General features: G+C 43.6%; 2 protein-coding genes across 2 annotated transcripts in view; one reads left to right on the top strand and one right to left on the bottom strand.

The window, feature by feature from the left end:
- The window catches only part of LOC122944115 (IQ motif and SEC7 domain-containing protein 2-like), a 294,359-nt gene that overhangs the window by 26,550 nt on the left and 247,116 nt on the right, over positions 1-20,693 (bottom strand). The gene's annotated exons all lie outside the window — the stretch shown is intronic.
- Positions 2,002-3,167, top strand: LOC122943646. The gene is made up of 2 exons (XM_044301542.1): positions 2,002-2,719; positions 3,055-3,167. The coding sequence occupies exons 1-2, from the start codon at positions 2,002-2,004 to the stop codon at positions 3,069-3,071; spliced, it is 735 nt and encodes a 244-aa protein (XP_044157477.1). The 3' UTR covers positions 3,072-3,167.

Genomic DNA, 20,693 nt, shown 5'->3' with positions numbered 1-20,693 from the left:
CCCGTACACTGACAATTATAACACACCCGAGGAAAAGGCTGCCGTGCCAGTGTAATAAATCCGATGCCAGCACTTTGCAGAGCCTTATCAGTCATGATGTTAGCAGACACAAAATGAAATTGCACTGTGATACAAGCTGCTTGGAGACTGAGATGTAGGCCTCATGCACATGACCGTATCTTGCATCCATGTCCTAGGGCCCATGCACATGACAGTTGCCTCTTTTGCGGTACAGGATACCAATGAGCAATAAAACACAAAACCGGAAAACGGTTGTACAGCACGAGCAAAAGGCAAGTGTCAAAAACGAATAGCTCCTAGATGGGACAAACCCAGACACTCAGCATATACAAAAATATAATACAAAAATATAATCTTTATTGAAATCGATAAAACAAATAAATAGATGCATGAATTGGCAACAGACACAACCACATGAGAGTGCACAAAACACGTTGGGACATCCAGTTATAGCATTACAAGTAGTGGAAAAGGTGGATGGAAAAGCAAGTATAAATAAGTACAAAATCAAACCATGTGGCTCCCCCACCCAGATAAAAAACCATGATTCACAACATATACACAATACAGACCCGGCCAGTGCCACCTCCAAGAGACGCCGACATGTGTTTCGCGTCAGCTTCCTCAGGGGGAGTTTGTCCCATCTAGGAGCTGTTTTGCAGTCCGCAAAATATGGCTAGTGGCCATGTGAGTTCCGCATTTTGCGGAACAAAAAATACGGCCCATAATAGAACAGTCCTATTCTTGTCCGTAATGTGGACAAGAATAGGACATGTTCTATATTTTTGCGGATGCCATGGAACAGACACACACACATTGTGCTGTCCGCATCTTTTACAGCCGCACTGAAATGAATGAGGATCCAAACCACGGTCATGTGCATAAGCCCCAATCTACATTTTTTGGCGGACTGCACACATGCCTATTCATTTCTATGGGCCTGCAAAAGAATGGACAGCACGTAGAGGTCATCCGCTATCCGTGTCCATACGTCCATTTTGCTAATTATCGAACATGTCCTATTCTTGTCTGTTTTGTGGAAATAGTCATTTCCAGGACGTCCCTCCATGACAGTACCCACTGGAGGATGTCCTATTGGATCTCTGTAGGGACAGGAAGCGTGAGAGGTTAAAAGGCCCCTCCCCTACCCTCCCACCAGTGTTCTTCCTGTCCCTACAGGGATAGGAGGCAGTGAGTGGATCCCTGCTAAATGTAGGGAGCGAACACTAGGCCGAGGCTGGTCGGGGGGCTCTTGCCTCTCCTCTTCAGCCTCCGTGGGGCCTAAAAGCCAGCACCCCTCTGGGAAGGGGTCCCCTAGCTTGTCCGGTACCTTTTTTTCCTGAGCAGGCCGCAGGTACCTGGACGCTGAGCGGCTTCTCCGACGGAGCTCTGCGCTCAGCAGCGGCTCCGCCCTCCTCTATGACGCGATCGGCGTCACTTCCTGTGCGACCCGGAAGTGACGCGTCCAAGATGGCGGCGCGCATACATGCTGGAGGCCTCGATTTGGGGCCTCGCATGTGGGGTTGATTTTTCTATGGAAGAGTCCCCCAGAAGAGGAGGCGGTCCCGGCGGCGATGAGGGGAGGGCCTGTAAGGTAGGAACCTTATTTAAATGCTATGATGTGTGCTTATGTGGCGGTTGCATCATGGAGGCCCAAGGTGTGAGCAAGCTAGATGCGGTTGCTGACCCCCTCGTCCAGGGTAATGTAAGTAGTATCCGGCTGGCAGGTGTATAGTTCCCCCTAGGCTGGTTCTTATATCTCCTTCTCCCCCTATTAAGGTGGAAAAGGAGGCGGGACATAGACCGCATGGAGACACTAAGAAAAAAGCTAAGAAGTGTGCGACATGCACAAAAAAGCTGTCTGAATCGTATAGAAAGGCCCTCTGCATGGATTGCTTAGCAAGAATCCTGAGGGAAGAACAACCATCCTTTCTGGAAGAGCTGAGAACCATCGTCAGGGAGGAAGTACAGGCGGCCGGAATGAATCAGCCCCCTTCTCTTCCAGTTCCCGCTTCCCCTCCGTCCAAGCGTACCAGGGTACACTTAGTATCGGATTCAGAGGAAGAAACCGGGTACCCTTCAGACGATCTGGAGGATCAGATCCCCCCGTCGGTGTCAGAGGAGCCTAGGAAATACCTGTTTTCCTCGGATCAGCTGGACTCGCTCCTTACTGCAGTAAGGCAGACCATGGCAGTGGAGGAGGAGGAGCCGAAACGTTCTATACAGGACGAGATGTTCGGCGGATTAAGGGCCAGGAAAAGAAAGATTTTCCCGGTGAATTCTTACCTTCAAGATCTGATCAAAGAGGAATGGGAAGAAGGTGACAAAAAACTCTATATTCCCAGAGAATTCAAGAGCAGACTGGCCTTCAATCCAGAGGAGACTAAACTTTGGGATGAAATTCCAAAAGTCGACATCCAGGTGGCCAAGGTGGTGAAGAAGACATCTATTCCATTCGAGGATTCTTCACAATTAAAAGATCCCATGGACCGGAAAATGGATGGACTCCTGAAGAAGGCCTGGGAATCCTCAGCGGCCACTATTAATGCTAACATTTCAGCAACCTCAGTGGCTCGAGCAATGTGCTTATGGCTGGAGCAACTGGAGGAGCATCTCAAGATAAAGACCTCCAGGGAGGAAATTCTTGAGTCCTTACCCTTATTAAAATTTGCTGCATCCTTCATGGCGGACGCCTCAGCAGAGTCCATTCGTTTCGCTGCCAGGAACGACGCTCTTACGAACACCGCAAGACGGGCCCTCTGGCTCAAATCCTGGACGGGAGACATTGCCTCTAAAAACAAATTATGCGCAATTCCCTTCACCGGAACATACCTTTTCGGCCAGGTCCTCGATTCCATTCTGGAAAGCGCAGCCGATAAAAAGAAAGGGTTTCCAGAGGAAAAAGCAAAAAAACCTGTGCAGCCCTTTCGTAAGACCTCCAAACAGTATACACCCTCAGAGAGAGGGAAAGGTAAAACAGGTAGATGGAGCTACCCTAAAGGAGGGAGAGGTAGGGGTTTCCTCTTCAATCCCAGCTCAGGCCCAAATAAGCAATGACATCAGGCCAGTAGGGGGCAGGCTCCGCTTATTTTGGGAATCCTGGACTCGGATTACCCAAAACCAGTGGATCCTAAAGACCATCCGAGAAGGGGTAAAATTAGATTTCCGTGGTCCTCCCCCGGAAAGATTCCTGGTTACAAAAGTCCATTCAGTGAGTCAGCAGAATCAATTAGGTCTGGACGTGCAGAAACTACTAAAATTAAATGCTATCGTCCAGGTTCCGGAAAATCAGAAATTTCTAGGTCACTACTCAAGTCTCTTTCTAATAAAGAAACCAGACGGATCCTTCAGGACAATTATCAATTTGAAGTCCCTGAACAAATCAATAACCTATCAAAAATTCAAGATGGAATCCATAAAGTCGGCAATTCCGTTGATTTCAGAGGGAGACCTCCTATGCACCTTGGACCTGAAGGATGCGTATTACCACATCCCGATTCACCCCCTACACCAGAAATATCTCAGGTTTGCAGTCATTCAGGAGGGGACGGTTCTTCATTATCAATTCCAGTGTCTCCCCTTTGGAATCTCTTCAGCCCCTCGAATCTTTACAAAAGTCATCACGGAAATTGTGGCACATTTGAGAAAGCAGCAAATAAGGATTGTTCCATATTTGGACGATTTTCTTCTTATAGCCAACACGAAACAAGATCTAGAGGACAGTATTCATCAGACCTTAGCCCTCTTCAAGGATCTAGGTTGGGTGATAAATTACCCCAAATCCGACCTGGTACCAAACACCAAAAAACAGTTCTTAGGGGTTCTCCTGGACACAGAAAGTCAGTTCTCCTTCCTTCCAGAATCCAAACAGGAGACAATAAGGAGAAAGATATTGGCCTTCCAGAAACAGAAGCGTCATACTTTAAGGGAGGCAATGAAGATCCTTGGCTTAATGACTTCATGCATCTCAGTGATCCCGTGGGCCCAGTTCCATTCCAGGAGCCTACAGTCCGCAGTGCTGGCAGCTTGGGACAGGGATCATCAGTCCTTGGACTCGGAGGTAACACTTACAGAGCGGTGTCTAGATTCTCTATCCTGGTGGACCAATCCCGGAAACCTAAAGAAGGGGGTTGCCTGGAACCTTTCTCCTTCTATAATCATCACCACGGATGCAAGCCAGTGGGGTTGGGGGGCCCATCTGGAAGGACATGTCTTCCAGGGCAAATGGTCCACCCTGGACAGCCGCAGATCATCAAACTACAGGGAGCTGAAGGCGGTATGGAAGACACTAACGTCAGCCGAATATATTCTCTCCAACCACCACATCAGAGTGCTGTCAGACAACATAACCACCGTATGTTACCTGAAGCGTCAGGGGGGTACCAGGAACCCTCTACTTCTGGAGTTATCCGAAAAAATATTTCACTGGGCAGAGAGGAAAGTCCTCTCGGTGACAGCGGTCCACTTAAAGGGGGCAGAGAACTCCGCGGCAGATTTTCTGAGCAGACACTGTCTAGATGCAGGCGAATGGTGTCTAAACCGAGAAGTTTTCCTTCAAATATGCCATCAATGGGGGTTCCCACAGATAGACCTATTTGCCTCCAGAAGGAACACCCAGGTAGATCAATTCTTCTCCCTGAACCCCAGAGACAATCCGAGGGGTGTAGACGCCTTATCCCAGAAATGGGACATGGAATTAGCTTATGCCTTTCCTCCGTTTCCTTTAATTCCGCTGGTCCTGAAAAAACTAAAGGCTTGCTCAGCGACCCTTATCCTGATCGCCCCAGCCTGGCCAAAGAGAGCCTGGTTTCCGCTCCTGACGGACTTACTCCTAGAAGACCCAATAACCCTTCCAGCGAGGAAGGACCTTCTCGTTCAGGGGCCCCTGGAACACCCGAATCTCGAGAAGTTAATGCTAACAGCCTGGATCCTGAAAGGCAGATCCTGAGAAGAAAAGGCCTTTCGGATAAGGTAATCTCAACCTTACAGCAGAGCCGAAAACCGGTAACCTCTGCCATATACTTAAAGATATGGAAAAGGTTTTTATCCTGGCTCGCAGGCACTCATCCAGGAATCTCGGTCCCATCTATAGGCTGCATTCTGGACTTTTTACAGGCAGGGTTCGACCTGGGCCTAAAGCCCAGTACCCTTAAGGTCCAGATTTCGGCTTTGAGTAGTTTTCTTGACACCCCTCTGGCCGACCACAGGTGGATTAGGAGGTTTGTTAAATCGATTTCCAGGTTAAGACCCACTGTTAGACAGACGGTTCCCCCATGGGACTTGAATGTAGTCCTAGAGAGTCTTTGTAGGTCCCCCTTTGAACCTATTGACCAATTATCAGATAAAATGCTTTCCCTTAAAGCAGTCTTCTTACTAGCTATTACCACAGCTCGTAGAATTGGGGAGATTCAGGCCCTCTCCATCAGAGAACCATTCTTGAGAATTCTGGATGACAGAGTCATTCTGAAATTAGACCCATCTTTCTTGCCAAAAGTGGTATCACCGTTTCACAGAGAGCAGGAAATAATTCTTCCCTCCTTTTGTACCTCCCCTAAGAATGCGAAAGAAGAAAAGTTCCATTGCCTCGACGTAAGAAGAACCATTCTCGCTTACCTCCAAAGGACGGAGCCGTGGAGAAGATCACAGAACCTCTTTGTTTCCTTTGGGGGAAAGAACAGAGGCAACAAGGCCTCGAAACAAACTCTAGCCCGCTGGATCAGAGACTTGATTCGAGAGACTTACTCACAGAAAGGACTTCCTTGTCCGTTCCCCTTAAGAGCCCACTCCACCAGAGCAGTCGCATCATCGTGGGCAGAGAAAGCAGATGCTTCTGTAGAGCAGATTTGCAAGGCCGCAACCTGGTCCAGTTTCTCTACATTCATTAAGCACTATAGATTAGATTCCCTGGCCAACCAGGATCTGGCATTTGGTCGCAAGGTCCTTCAGGCTGTGGTCCCCCCCTAGTGGTTGAGCTGGTAGTTCTCCAGTGGGTACTGTCATGGAGGGACGTCCTGGAAACGAAGGTTTAGTCTTACCGGTAAACGGTTTTCCAGGAGTCCGACATGACAGTACCCGTTATTTTCCCCCCCATAATTCTTTTCGGTTATTGCCAGGATCCTTAAAATTATCTTTCCGATGTGTGTCTAACATGGAAGTTTAATAAATACGTTGGATCCTATCTGGTGTAGTAATTGGAAAGAACACTGGTGGGAGGGTAGGGGAGGGGCCTTTTAACCTCTCACGCTTCCTGTCCCTACAGAGATCCAATAGGACATCCTCCAGTGGGTACTGTCATGTCGGACTCCTGGAAAACCGTTTACCGGTAAGACTAAACCTTCGTTTCTAGTGATAGGAGTGAGAAAAAAGAAAATTGCACGCTGAAGGTGTCCGTAGTTTGCGGATCTGTGGTTTGTACAGACCGTAATACAGAAACAGTTGTGTGTATGAGGCCTTACACGTATCCAGACCCCACATGCATTTAGCGACCCCATGTCATAGTTTACAATTAATATTAAAATTAAAAGACAATCCCTATTCAGGCCTATTAATAAATTATTAAAGGGGTCCTCTGGGAATTAATTAAAATGTCCACCAGCAAACTGTCCTAGAATGTGAGTAGGACTGGTTGCCTCCACTTGCAGTGCTGTCTAGGAGGGTGAAGGGGCGAGGCCTCACTACACATTATGCTCTGGTATTTGCATGTACTGGTGAGTTTTCCTGTCAGGCTGCTCAGCCATGATGGCATATAATAGGCAGGATCACATCTATTGTTGAGCAGTGTAGTGTGTATTGAGGCTCTGCCTGCTCATCGCCCTAGGCAGCTCTGCAAGTAGAGGCGACAAGTCCTACCCATTTTCTAGGACAGGTTGCTAAAAGAACCCCTTTAAAGAGCATCTATTAGCATTATCAACCCTATAAAACTAGGCGTACTGCCTGGTAGGGTTGATCATGCTCAGCAAAATTGCACCTCTGTAGTTGAAATCCGTGGCTCAAGTTTTTCAGAAATCTGCAGTTTATTTCATAGTATGCTAAGTGGTGGGCCTAGCCATCACCTTTTCGCCTCCCCTTCAATGACAGGGTCAGGCAGGAAGATATTGAGGATGCCTGTAATCCTATGCATGCACTGGTGAATGTTCAATCGGCGCATGCACAGTTTGGATCTGAGCATCAGAGAAAGCCGACTGAAGTGTATCGCGTATGCGTTTATTGAACATTCACCAGCGCATGTGCGGGATTACAACCAGGAAGACTGTGAGTATGCCTGGCCTGTCACTCAAGGGGCATGGGAAGTGGGCAACAGGAAGGTGATGGGGAACCAGTGCTCATCCCTTGGTGTACTGAATACTGAATTAGCATGTGAAATAAACTACAAATATCTCTAAAACAGGGCCACTGATTTCAAATAGGGGGGGGGCGGGGGCATCTCACTCAGCATGACAAGCCCTAACAGGCAGTATGCCTGGTTCCATAGGGTTGATCATACTGACAAATGCTCTTTAAATGGACTACAGTTATTTATCTGTATGGCCATCATGACATTAGTGATGGCAATTTTCCCTAGCAAAATTATTGTCCCATCAGCTCCCATATTAAAGGTGGTTGCACGCTTTGGACAGTTTTTTTTATTGGAATGATCTGTCATGGTAGAATTTCTGTATGATTCCTAAACAAGGGATCTAACCATGTTGTCTGCAATGCTCCAAATCTTAAAATTTAGTCTATTAGTAAAAGAATGAGAAGACATGCGCTAGAGTAGGTGCATCATTGGACTGTGGCCGTGCTGACCTAGTTGTTAGGATGTGTTTGGAGCAGTGGTTACGTGGGGGCAAGCACACACAGCAAACAGGCTCTGAATGGCCCACACAGACCACCAGTAGAAAGGACTGTTTGAGGCCAGGTGAGGCTATCACCTCAGGCAGCACCAGGTAGGGGCAAGAGGGTGCAGTGTAAGGGCCATGGGCACGTTCATTGTGGCAAAGGGGTTAGGTTAAGAAATTAGCATGGTGGGGGGGGGGGGGGGGCGCCGTTTCAGTTTTCGCCTCAGGCAGTAGAAAGGTTAGGTGCACTCCTGTCTGCAGGCACTTAGCAGAACGAAATGTGGTGTAACAGCACCTATTACATGTCCTGCCCATTGGCAGGCAGTCACTGTCGCCTTCATTTGCAGTGGTGTCATGAACAAGAAACTGCTACGGACTGCTACGTCTTTAGTGACAAATCTAGGTTCTGGTTGGGATCTGATGACGGTTGCGTTAGAGCATGGAGGCCTCGTGGTGAACATTTCTGCCTGATCACCAGATTAATCCTATATGCCTCCATGCTCAACTGTATCTCATCTTGTATCCAGGCTAGAGGGGCTTACATATTCTTCATTCGATTCCAAAAATGTCTTGGAATGTCCTTTTTGTCAGTGAGTGTGGCATGGTCCATCAGACTCCATCTTTCACTCAAACAGATGAGGCATCCGACTGGCATTGTGTAAAACCGGAAACACTACACTAGTGTAAAAGTGCTTGGAGAGTGGACACTAAATTAAAAACGAAACTTTTCAAATATCTCTTAACTAGCAATATAGTAAGAAACAAACACGACAGAATTATTCACAAAAAGTGATAGCAGGGTAGTATAAGGCTATCTGTATTCACATGTGTTCTAAGTAGTCGAAAAGGTAGAAGCCACTTTCTTGCAGTGTTTCATGCATGACTTACAACTTGCTTCAATAAAATATTCATACAAATAGCGCGGAATGCGTTTTCCCATTTCTTTTTTCATGATTATTTCCAAAATGTGGTGTAGAGTCACTGGGGGGAATTTATCATGAGGGAAAAATTTGAAGTCAGTTTTGCCTGAGTCTCTGTTGTACTTTATGCCACATTTATCAAATGTCACATGTTATTTGATACATTTGTCTTAGGCCTCATGCACATGACCGTATGCATTTTGCGGTCTGCAAAAAATACGGATGACGTCCGTGTGCATTTCGTATTTTGTGGAACGGAACAGCTGGCCCCTAATAGAACAGACGTATCCTTGTCCGTAATGCGGACAATAGGACATGTTCTATTTTTTGGCGGAATGGAAATACGGATGTACGGAAATGGAATGCACACGGAGTAACTTCCGTTTTTTTTGCGGACCCGTTGAAATGAATAGTTACGCATACGGTTCGCAAAAAAAAAAAAAAGGAACGGACACAGAATGAAAATACGTTCATGTGCATGACGCCTTATCCTTAGACCTAACACCTTTGTCTAGAGAAGCTCCTCCAGTTTTCCTACTCCACCTTCCTCCTGGAGTGAGATTGTAACTGTTTTTCGACTTTTTAAAAAGATTCTCAATGATAAATCTTTTTCCACCCACATTACAAAATCGGAGTGAGTGGTGTAAAAATAGAAAAAGTCACAACATTTTGTGCAATCGCTTACATTTTGCAAAAGCCCTAATTTGCTACTTTCTGACGCCAGAATTCTGGAGTGAAGGTATGATAAATCAGCGCCAATGTGTTTTTCCATACCATATAGTCTATACTATGATTAAAGGGCTATCTGATTTATCAACAAATCACCCATGAAGCCAGCAAAAATAATAAAAGACTGCATACTCACAATTTTCATCCCCTGCCACTTCCAGTGCCATCTCTCTGAGCCACCCTACCACTGTAGCCAGCACTGAGCACACTAATGCAGCTAAGTACTGACTACAACAGCATATGGCATGAGATTGCTGAGGCCAATGATTGGCGCCAGTAGTCACATAGAGTAACCCAAGAAATAAAGTCTGTCAGGAAGGATCAGAGAGAAAGAACTGGTTAGGGATGAAATGGGTTAGTATACAGATTTTTACTATTTTATTAAAGGTGTTTTCTAAGACTTTTATACTGATTTCAATATGAGGACTTTCTCAAGATGACTCCTCTGCCAGTTCTCTGAGGCCAAAACTGCTTTCCCTCACTTCCCATACACACTTGCTGTAGCCAGCAGCTCCCTGCCAGCCAATCAGATTGGATTACTGAGAGACACGTCTCCTCACTCTGAAGCCTAATGCAGGCATACAGTGTGAAGGACCGCCCCTCCGTCTCCCTGTCTTCTTAGCCAGAGACAGACAAGCCCTAGCAACTATCTTTTAAGGGAGCAGTGGAAAGGGACAGAGGACATTAATGAAAGCTGTTATTATAAGGCAATTACAGATCTTTTGACAATCATTGACAGACTAACTCTAAGGTATACATGCCTAGCTGTAATAAATTAGCAAATAAAAAAAAAATATGACAGTTAGGCCTCATGCACACGACCGTTGTGTGCATCCGTGGCTGTTGTGCCGTTTTCCGTTTTTTTTCACGGACCCATTAACTTTCAATGGGTCCGTGGAAAAAATGTAAAATGCACCGTTTGGCAGCCGCATCCGTGATCCGTGTTTCCTGGCCGTGAAAAAAATATGACCTGTCCTATTTTTTTCACGGCCAACGGTTCACGGACCCATTCAAGTCAATGGGTCTGTGAAAAATCACGGATGCACACAAGATTGTCATCCGTGTCCGTGATCCGTGTCCGTGATCCGTGTCCGTTTTTTCCTATCATTTCAATGGCAAACTTGCCTTAGATTTTTTTTTTCATTTTTCATGTCCGTGGATCCTCCAAAAAACAAGGAAGACCCCCGTTTTTGCGGACCGTGAAAATAAACTGTCGTGTGCATGAGGCCTTACACTTTAACCCCTTAAGGACCTCTGCTATATATGCCTCCAGGTTTCTGCCATTTTAAATAGCAGAGACCCGTGGCACATGTATGCGATTAGCCTTATGGCTGATTGCATACATGTGCCACGGGTCTCTGCTATTTAACATTTTCCCCTTCAGATGCCGTGGTCAAATATGACCATGGCATTTTTGCAGTCCGGAAGCAGAAGTCGTAACGGGGGAAAAAATAAAAACAGCCAATTTGCAATTTTTTGTCACTTCAACTACCCAATAATTTTTTTAATAAAAGGTGATAAAAAAAAAAACGCACACACTTTAAATTGGTATCACTAAAAAGAATAGATCGTACCGCAAAAAAGGAGCCCTCATACAGCCCCGTACACATAACTACAAAAAAGTTATAGGCCTCTTTCACACGGGAGTCATGGATTTGGGCCGGATAAGATGCGGGAAAATGCACGATTTTTCCGCACGAGTGCAAAACATTTTAATGCGTTTTGCGCGCGTGTGATAAAATCGGCATGTTTGGCACCCAAACCTGAACTTCTTCACAGTATTGTGTATATTTTATTATTTTCCCTTACAACATGGTTATAAGGGAAAATAATAGCATTCTTAATACAGAATGCTTAGTAAAATAGGGCTGAAGGGGTTAAAAAAATAAAATAATTTTACTCACCTTAATCAACTTGTTTGCGCAGCCGGCTTCTCTTCTTTCTTCTTTGCTGTGCAGGGGGAAAAGGACCTGTGGTGACGTCACTGCGCTCATCACATGGTCCGTCACATGATCCATCACCATGCACAGCAAAGAAGAAGACAGAAGAGATGCCGGCTGCGCGAACAAGTGGATTAAGGTGAGTTAAATTATTTATTTATTTTAACCCCTCCAGCCCTATTATACTATGCATTCTGTATTAAGAATGCTATTATTTTCCCTTATAACCATATTATAAGGGAAAATAATAATGATTGGGTCTCCATCCCGATCGTCTCCTAGCCATGCATGAAAATCGCACCACATCCGCACATGCTTGCCATTTTCACGCAACCCCATTCACTTCTATGGGGCCTGCGTTGCGTGAAAAACGCACAAAATAGAGCATGCTACGTGAAAAGTGATGCGTGAAAATCACCGCTCATGTGCACAGCCCCATAGAAATGAATGGGTCCGGATTCAGTGCGGGTGCAATGCGTTCACCTCCTGCATTGCACCGGCGCGAAAATATCGCCTGTGTGAAAGAGGCCATAGGGGTCAGAATATGGTTATAAAAAAATAAGCCCTCATAAGGCTGCAAAACTTGTCCTGCAAAAAATAAGCCCTCATAAGGCTATGTGAATGGAAAATAAAAAAGTTAGGACTCTGGGAAGGCGGGGAGTGAAAAACAAAAACGCAAAAATTGAAAATCTCAGGTTCCCTAAGGGGTAAAGTTATGTGACCTCCCGTTCATAGGTGCAATATCAACTATGTTAGTACAAAGTAGCAAAATTAAATGCACACTGTCTTTATACCTATTCAAACGCATTGGACCTAAGGTGTAGGCGGTGAGAGGTTCCACTGTGCGCTATCACAGTGTCTAAACCAACTACTCTCCTCCACACATTAGTTACAATGCTCTACAACATGACCTCTTGCAATCGATTGTAATGTTTTTATGATTTATTATCTTGTATTGTGGCTGTATGATTTTATAGGGCTTTTACAGGCTTTTATAACAATCTCATAATATACTGTAACTTATTGTGGCTGTATTATCCCTTTAAGGTTTTACTATTACTAGTTCCTCCACATTTTAATACCACTAGTATGATCTATTGATCTACTATTATAATTAATAAAGACTTATTTACAAAATATTCTAGGTGTGCTGGGGTGACGCTGCGAAACTGAGAGCACCCTTTTTGGTGTATCAACCACCCTGTGCATCGCACTAACAAACATTCACTCTAATATTCTAGTACAGTTTTAATATAGATACCTAACTTTAGCAGGAAGATCAGGTTTCAGTCTCAAAAACAGTCAAACCTCTTTGCCACCACTAAAAGATTTCTGCTAACGGAAGTCGCAAAATTTTGACAAGGTGAATTCAAGACCAAGGGGGTCATTTATTAAGATCACCTATAGCTGGTGGTGGATCGCAAAAGTTATGTAGAGTCGCCAGCATAACTTCAGCGCATCCAGTGCCAGTTCTAAGGCCTCTTTCACACGGGCGTCATGTTTTTTGCCCGGATAAGAGGCGGGCGCGTTGCGGGAAAATGCGCGATTTTTCCACGCGAGTGCAAAACATTGTAATGCGTTTTGCACTCGTGTGAGAAAAATCGCGCATGTTTGGTACCCAAACCCGAACTTCTTCACAGAAGTTCGGGCTTGGGATTGATTTTCTGAAGATTGTATTATTTTCCCTTATAACATGGTTATAAGGGAAAATAATAGCATTCTGAATACATGATCTTTTACCACGGTGATGGACCATGTGATTGGAGCATGTGATCTGACATCACCACAGGTCCTTTAGCCCACAGCTAGTAAAGCAGAGACCGGGAACTACGCGATCAAGAGGATAAGGTGAGTTAACTTTTTTTATTTTTTTTAACCCTTCCAGCACTATTATACTATGCATTCTGTATTCAGAATGCTATTATTTTCCCTTATAACCATGTTATAAGGGAAAATAATACAGTGAATAGACTGTCACCTAGAACCCATGCGTGAAAATCGCACCGCATCCGCACTTGCTTGCAGATGCTTGCGATTTTCACGCAACCCCATTCATTTCTATGGGGCCTGCGTTGCGTGAAAAACGCAGAATATAGAACATGCTGCGATTTTCACGCAACGCATAAGTGATGTGTGAAAATCACCGCTCATGTGAACAGCCCCATAGAAATGAATGGGTCAGGATTCAGTGCGGGTGCAATGCGTTCAACTCAAAATGGTAAATGAGAAAGTCCTGCAGGTCTGTCCCTTTCCCGTCATGTCCACTTTTTTAGACCAGACGTGAGCAGGGAAAAGTCGCAGATTGCAGCACAAAAAACTTTTGTGCCGCAATATGTGCCAGAAATACACCTAATATAGGCGTATTTCTGGTTAGTAAATGACCCACCAAATTTTTCTGCTAAAGAAATCTCAGTGGTGTCAACTGTTTGGGTGCTACAGTATATAAAGGAGCCTAACCCCTTTTCTATAGAAATCTGCATTGCAAGAAGCTCACGGACCCCACCAGTGTGATCTTCAGACGTGTACTAATGCCATGAAAAGATTGCGTTTGGCTGGCTTTTCCCTTTAAACAAGTCACAGAAATATTATTGACCTCACAGTTCTACTACTATGCAGATAGTTCTGATTTAATAATCTAATAAATTATAATAATCTAATAAATTATAATAATCTAATAATGGAATCTATTTCTCAGCTGGAAATTGTTTGTTTGGTCTGGTCGACTGACCAGTAATTCATTAACTGGTAAGATAATAATACCTGTAGCATTCGCCTCGCAGTGCACTGAGGAAGACATTCTCATGGGGTTAGGTGAGGGTGCAAGGTTAGCAATATTATGCATATTAGCTGCAGCTACAAGCTGAGCCTTATAATTGTTGGATAAAAATATGAACAGTTTCAAAAGAATAAGGGCTCATGCACACCACTGTTATTGTTCTGCGGTCCGCAAATTGAGAATCTGCGAAACATGGATACCAGCTGTGTGCGTTCCACATTTTGCGGAACAGCCGGCCCTAATAGAACAGTCCTATACTTGTCCGTAATTCTATATTTTTTTCAGAATGGACATGCGGACATACGAAAACAAGTGTCTTTTCAGTTTTTTTGAGGCCCTATTGAAGTGAATGGTTCCTACATACAGGCGGCAAAAAAAAAAACAGAATGGACACAGACAAAAATAGGTTCATGAGCATGAGCCCTAAGACTTTTGAGCACTTTAAGCAGAGCTGTAATGTGACAGGTTCAGTTTACACTGGTGAGAAGAGAGGAACCTTCATCAGTGGTCCACACAAGTAATCTGCCATAAAATCACTGTCAACCCTTTGCTTCAATGAACCCAAATTGTCACTCTTCAGCTTTGTAAATTCCATGCACATCCTTCATTACTTTGATAACGGGATCAAAAGGAGCGGTTATATGGAATTTCCAAGCAATTATCACCTTGGGTGGTTCATGAGGTGCTGTGCTGGGTCTAAATGAAATTTCTCCATCATGTTAATTCAGTTGACAGTATGTATCCAAGTATTTCATAATGTGAAAATCAAATGTAAATAAAAGTAAATAAATTTAAGCCGTTAAAATGCTAGTAAATGTGCTAAGGAGTCTGATTGTTTTGTTGTGGTGACCAGTGGTTACTTCCATTAGGGTATGTTAACTCTTGGTGTAAGTGGCAGACCCTTTTAGGCCTGGTTTGCATCACCATTTGTGTCACAAACTTACACGTCTGGGCTCCAGCGGCGAGATCTCCAGTTTCGGCGCTACTGCGTCGGGAGAGATGTGCTGCTAAGCCACGCCCCTGGTGATGCAACAGTATCCTTAGAAACAGGATGCAATGCTCTTTCTCCCCACAGCGGGCATGTACTGGAGGAGACTAGCAGTGGGCTGATTACTCAGCTGCTCTATGACTGCGTGCAAGTGTTTCTGACTAATGGAGCTTTGATCCTGGGATTCAGTGCTCTATTTAAACCCCTTCCTGGCGATACACCTGTGCCAGTGATAGTCTCTGACTCACTAGCTGTGTTCCTGGTTCCTGTGCGTATTGGATTGATTGTTCCTCTGACCTTGGCTTGTCTTCAGACCACTCTCTGTCTCTCGTTTGGTACTGCGTTGTCCATCTGGTTCTGACCTTGGCTTATCTTCTCACCACTCTCTGTCTTTCATTTAGTACTGTATAGCTTGTCTGGTTCTGACCCATTTATGTATGACACTGTTTTGGTGTTGTTTTGACTCTTGGTGTTTGTCTATCTCTGTACGTAAGTAGCATAGGGCCTGTCGACCAGTTGCGGTTTTGCTATGTGGAGCTTGCACTGCAAGTAGGTAGGGAAAGCGGACTGGCTTCTAGATTAGGGCCTACTGCCCGTGTCTGTGGCTACCTACAGGCCTAACATTTTGATTTTCTGATCTGTCAAAAGAACAGAAAAAGATTAAGAGGCTTATCTGTTTATTTATTTTTTTTATTTAATTTTTTTATCATCAGTTATGATCAGTTCGTGTCACTTCTGTCAGAGATCATTTATATTTGACGGGAGAAAAAAAAAAAGTTCCAGGACTTTTTCTCCAGTCAAAAATAGATCTCTAATGGAAGTGACACAAACTGACCATAACTGAGGCTAAAAAGAAAAGATCCAGAAAGCTAAACATTAATGTGAACCTGGCCTTACACTGGCAGAATATTGGGACAATTAACAGAAACAAAAGTATTTTTGATGTGGCACATAAAGTTTTTGTTACTGGGCAGCAGATTGACCTGTATAAACTGGGATGTGCTGACAACAAACAATGAATCTGTATGGGGATGAACGATGTCAGTAGTGATTGTTCATCCCCACACAAAGGAGATGAATGCTGTATGTATCTATCACCTCAATTCACAATAAGGGAATTATCGTGACTACTTGGTTTGTTACTGTTAATTGCCTGTGAACCTACGTGTGTAAAAGATGCTTAAAGAGGCTCGGTTACCAGGATCAGCCCTATTAAACTAGACATACTGCCTGGTAGGGCTCATCATGATGATTAAAACTTTACCTATCTTTTGTCTGTTTGTTAAACAGTTACAGAGAAATCTGTGTTTTTATTCATAAGCAAATGAGCAATTGGAGCACCAAGAGGTGGGGCTGAATCATTGAGCACTGCTTTGTAACACCCCCTGTTCTCTGCACACTCCCATCTCCCCTTGATTGACAGAGCAAGACATCAGGCTGAGCTGTGTCCTGGCTTATACATATCTACTGTATATATAGGTGAAACTCAAAAATTTGAATATTGCGCAAAGTTCATTTATTTCAGTAATGCAACTTAAAAGGTGATACTAATATATGAGAGACTCATTATATGCAAAGCAAGATATTTCAAGCCTTTATTTGTTATAATTTGGATGATTATGGCTTATAGCGTATGAAACCCCAAAGTCTCAATTTTGAGGTCCCCTTTGCTCAGGGGTTATGGGTTAATTAGCTGACTAGAGTGTGACACTTTGAGCCTAGAATATTGAATATTGAATATAGAATATTAAGCTGCATTAATGCAATTCCTTTTAATTTGCATTACTGAAAAAAATGGACTTTTGCACGATATTCTAATTTTTCGAGTTTCACCTGTATGTGTATTATACACACTATGTACTATAGCTTCACCACACTGAGATCTGCTCACAAAGCTTATCTACATATTACTGCTTCATTCACAGGAAAAATGTATGATTATACAGACACCAGTAATATGTGTTAGCTTATGAGCAGAGAAAAAAACACACACACACACACACACACACACACACACACACACATATGTGGTAATGCTATAGCTTGGTGGTTTAGTGTTTTACCTTGTATGTAGATGTCATGGATCTGCGGATGTGAACCCACTGTGCTACTGACTGGCTGTACCCTGGAGGGGCGTGACTAAGCAACTACCTGGTCTTCGCTAGTGCCTCTGATGGCGAGGATATATTTGTGCCGTTAGGGTAGTTGCCAGGTGCCACTCCAGAGCAGTCTCAGAGTCAGTAGCATCTGGTCCAGGCGGACCAGAAGATACCTGAGATAGGTACCAGCAGTACATGCATGGTAGACAGGCAGGGTCGTTACCAGAAGCAACAAAGCAGGAACAGAAAGATGAGGCAGAGGCGTAGTCAGACAGGCAGAAGGTCAGGGCAGGCAGCACAGGTCAGGCAATCCGGATCGGCAACAGGAGAGACAAAGCAAACAGGCAGGGATCAGACGATAAGCGGAGTCCAGGGATGAAGTATAAGTCAGGAACACAAGTGGTTATCAAGCTCCTTAGCAACAGACTAGGACCTTGACACTCAGGCATCTGGGAAAAGGGCTGAGCCCCTTAAGTATGTGTAGGAGAGCCAGGGTTGGTCAACAAGGTCACCTGATCCAACCCAACCCAGCACAGGTAGTGATGCGTACCGCCCTTATAGCAGTGACACATGAAACCAGCTTAACTCATGCTGTGTGCAGGGCTGAATGGAAGCTGTGGAGCGGAATCCTCAGAAGCAACATCACTCACACAAACAGAGTGTTCCAGACTGCAGCGGTAACTGGGAAGCACTGGCCACCGATAACCGAAGAGCACGGCGCCGGGACCGCGGTGGTAAGCAGGGGAACAGCGTCGCTCAGCAGTCGCTGTTACAGTAGACATTCCTGGTTCAAGTTTCAGGAGAGACATATGTTTTCTTTCTATTATATCTTTTTTCTTTAAAACCATATTAAAACGCTATACTATAATAAATAATCATATAATAATAAGGATTTACTACATTGAGAATAGTGTTTTTTTCTCTCGAAACCTATTACCTGTTTATTCACAGACACAATATTTGATTATAAAGAAAACAGTAATATTTATTAGCTTTCTAAAAAACATTATTCTCATTATGATAAGGACATAGACTTTTCTTATGGGATAAATGCGTAAGAAAAAACTTCAAAGTCTCTCCTAAGAATCAAATCGGGAATCTTTACATGCAACACCAATAGCTTAACCTCTAAGCTATAGCACTACCACATAGAGATGCATGGTTTTTCTATACTTATAATATAAGCTAACATATATTGCTGGTTTCTTTATAATCATATATTGTGCTTGTGAATAAAGCAGTAATGTGTAGATCAGCTTTCTGAACAGATCTCAGTGTGGTGAAGCTATAGCATTACCACATACAGGTGCATTTTTTTAAATGTATATAAGCAAACATATATTACTGGTGTCTGCATAATCATATATTGTTGCCCAACCTGCATCCCTCCAGCTGTTGCAAAACTATAACGCCTAGCATGCCTGGACAGCCTACAGCTATTAGAACATGCTGGGAGTTTTAGATTTGCAACAGCTGGAGGGACGCAGGTTGAGCATCCCTGCTATAGTACATAGTGATATAATATTGCTAGCACACAGCTCCAGAACACAGCTCTGCCTTCAGCATGTCTAACTCTGTCAATGGGGAAAGGGGAGTGTGCAGAGCCCAGGGGGTGTTACATAGCAGTGCTCAGACGATTCAGCCCCGCCTCATGGTGCTCCAATTGCTCATTTGCATATGAATGCAAGTGCAGATTTGTCTGCAACTGCTTTATCATACAGACAAAAGGAAGGTATCGTTTTAATCAGCAGGATGAGCCCTACCAGCCAGTATATGTGGTTTATTAGGGTTGATCCTGTAACAGAGCCTCTTTAACATGTCATCGCCTTATGAGATGGAAATACCCCATTAATAGGCTCTGCAGCTATGGATGAAGGGAGCACTCTGCTGTGTGCTGAGGATAACCACATGGCTGAAGCTAGACTGACACCATGCATTTGCCATTATTCAGATGTATACCTTTGTGTTGTCCTTTTTGTTGCTTTAAAACGTATAGCAACCCACAGTTTTCTGTACTCTACAGTCTCAAAAAAGGCATCCTGATGTAAACCTGCCAGGTATATGCCAATATGACACACATCTCATGTGTCAGTAAAACAAGAAATGCAGTAAAATACAGAAACAGTAAGTCCTAATATTTTTTTTTTTTTCTTTTCTTCTAGTGTATACTGCCAGTTGTAAGACCAGATATGGTATGAATACCCATGTTAGTGATGTTTCCCTGACAAACTGGGTTCAAAACCAACCAATTGCAAGGGCATACAGTTTGTGTGTTCTTCTCGTGTTACATTACTGTAAGGTTTAATTGCCTTCTATGAAATTGGGACCAGTATATAAGCCATTTTAGGTGGCCCAACAAGTTTCAATTAATGATACAAAAAGTCACTTGTTTAAAGGATAACTGTCACACTTAGACCCTAATTTCAATTTTCATATATGTAGTTACCAGGGCTTTTTTTCTCAGAGAAAAGGTGGTGGAACTCCCCTGGCCCGTTTTGCGGACAAGAATAGGCATTTCTACAATGGGCCGCCTGTTCTGTTCTGCAAATTGCAGAAGGCACAGGGGTGGCTTCCGTGTTTTGCAGATCCGCAATTTGCATGAGGCCTTAATGTGAAAAATAAAAATCAGACTGCATGTACTACATGACAACAAAGCTTCAAACAGCCCTGTACCCAATGACAGACACCTCCCAAATTACAATCCTATATTGCGAAATATGCAAAGGAAGCAATATGGACAATCACAATACATTAGTAAGTGCCTTGTATTAACTTTCTCTACATGATGAATGCCATTTGCTAAAGTGAGACAACCCCTCTAAGGATCACTAACATTTTTTTCACCCTTTGTGTTCTGGCGGTTATAATTTTTTATGTTTTCTTCAATTTGGCTATATAAGACCTTAAATTTTGCAAGACAAGCTGTTGTTGTTTTTTCCCAGAATTTTTTACTTACATATAGTGTATTAAATAACTGTTGTTATTTTATTTTTCAGAGGGAAATGTAAAAAACTGCAATTTTAACATTATTTTGTGGGATTTATTTTTGCAGCATTCATTGTGTGGTATAAATAACATAATAACTTTATTATCTGGGTCACTACAATATGCCAAATATATACAGTACAGACCAAAAGTTTGGACACACCTTCTCATTCAAAGAGTTTTCTTTATTTTCATGACTATGATAATTGTAGATTCACACTGAAGGCATCAAAACTATGAATTAACACATGTGGAATTATATACATAACAAAAAAGTGTGAAACAACTGAAAATATGTCATATTCTAGGTTCTTCAAAGTAGCCACCTTTTGCTTTGATTACTGCTTTGCACACTCTTGACATTCTCTTGAATAAACTGTCAGCTTTCAAACAAGACCAGGCCCATATATCTATCTTC

The sequence above is a fragment of the Bufo gargarizans genome, chromosome 7 (genome assembly GCF_014858855.1).
Source record: "Bufo gargarizans isolate SCDJY-AF-19 chromosome 7, ASM1485885v1, whole genome shotgun sequence".
Lineage (NCBI taxonomy): Eukaryota > Metazoa > Chordata > Amphibia > Anura > Bufonidae > Bufo > Bufo gargarizans.
Note: the sequence above shows the minus strand (reverse complement) of the source record. Positions and strands in the feature narration are given on the sequence as shown.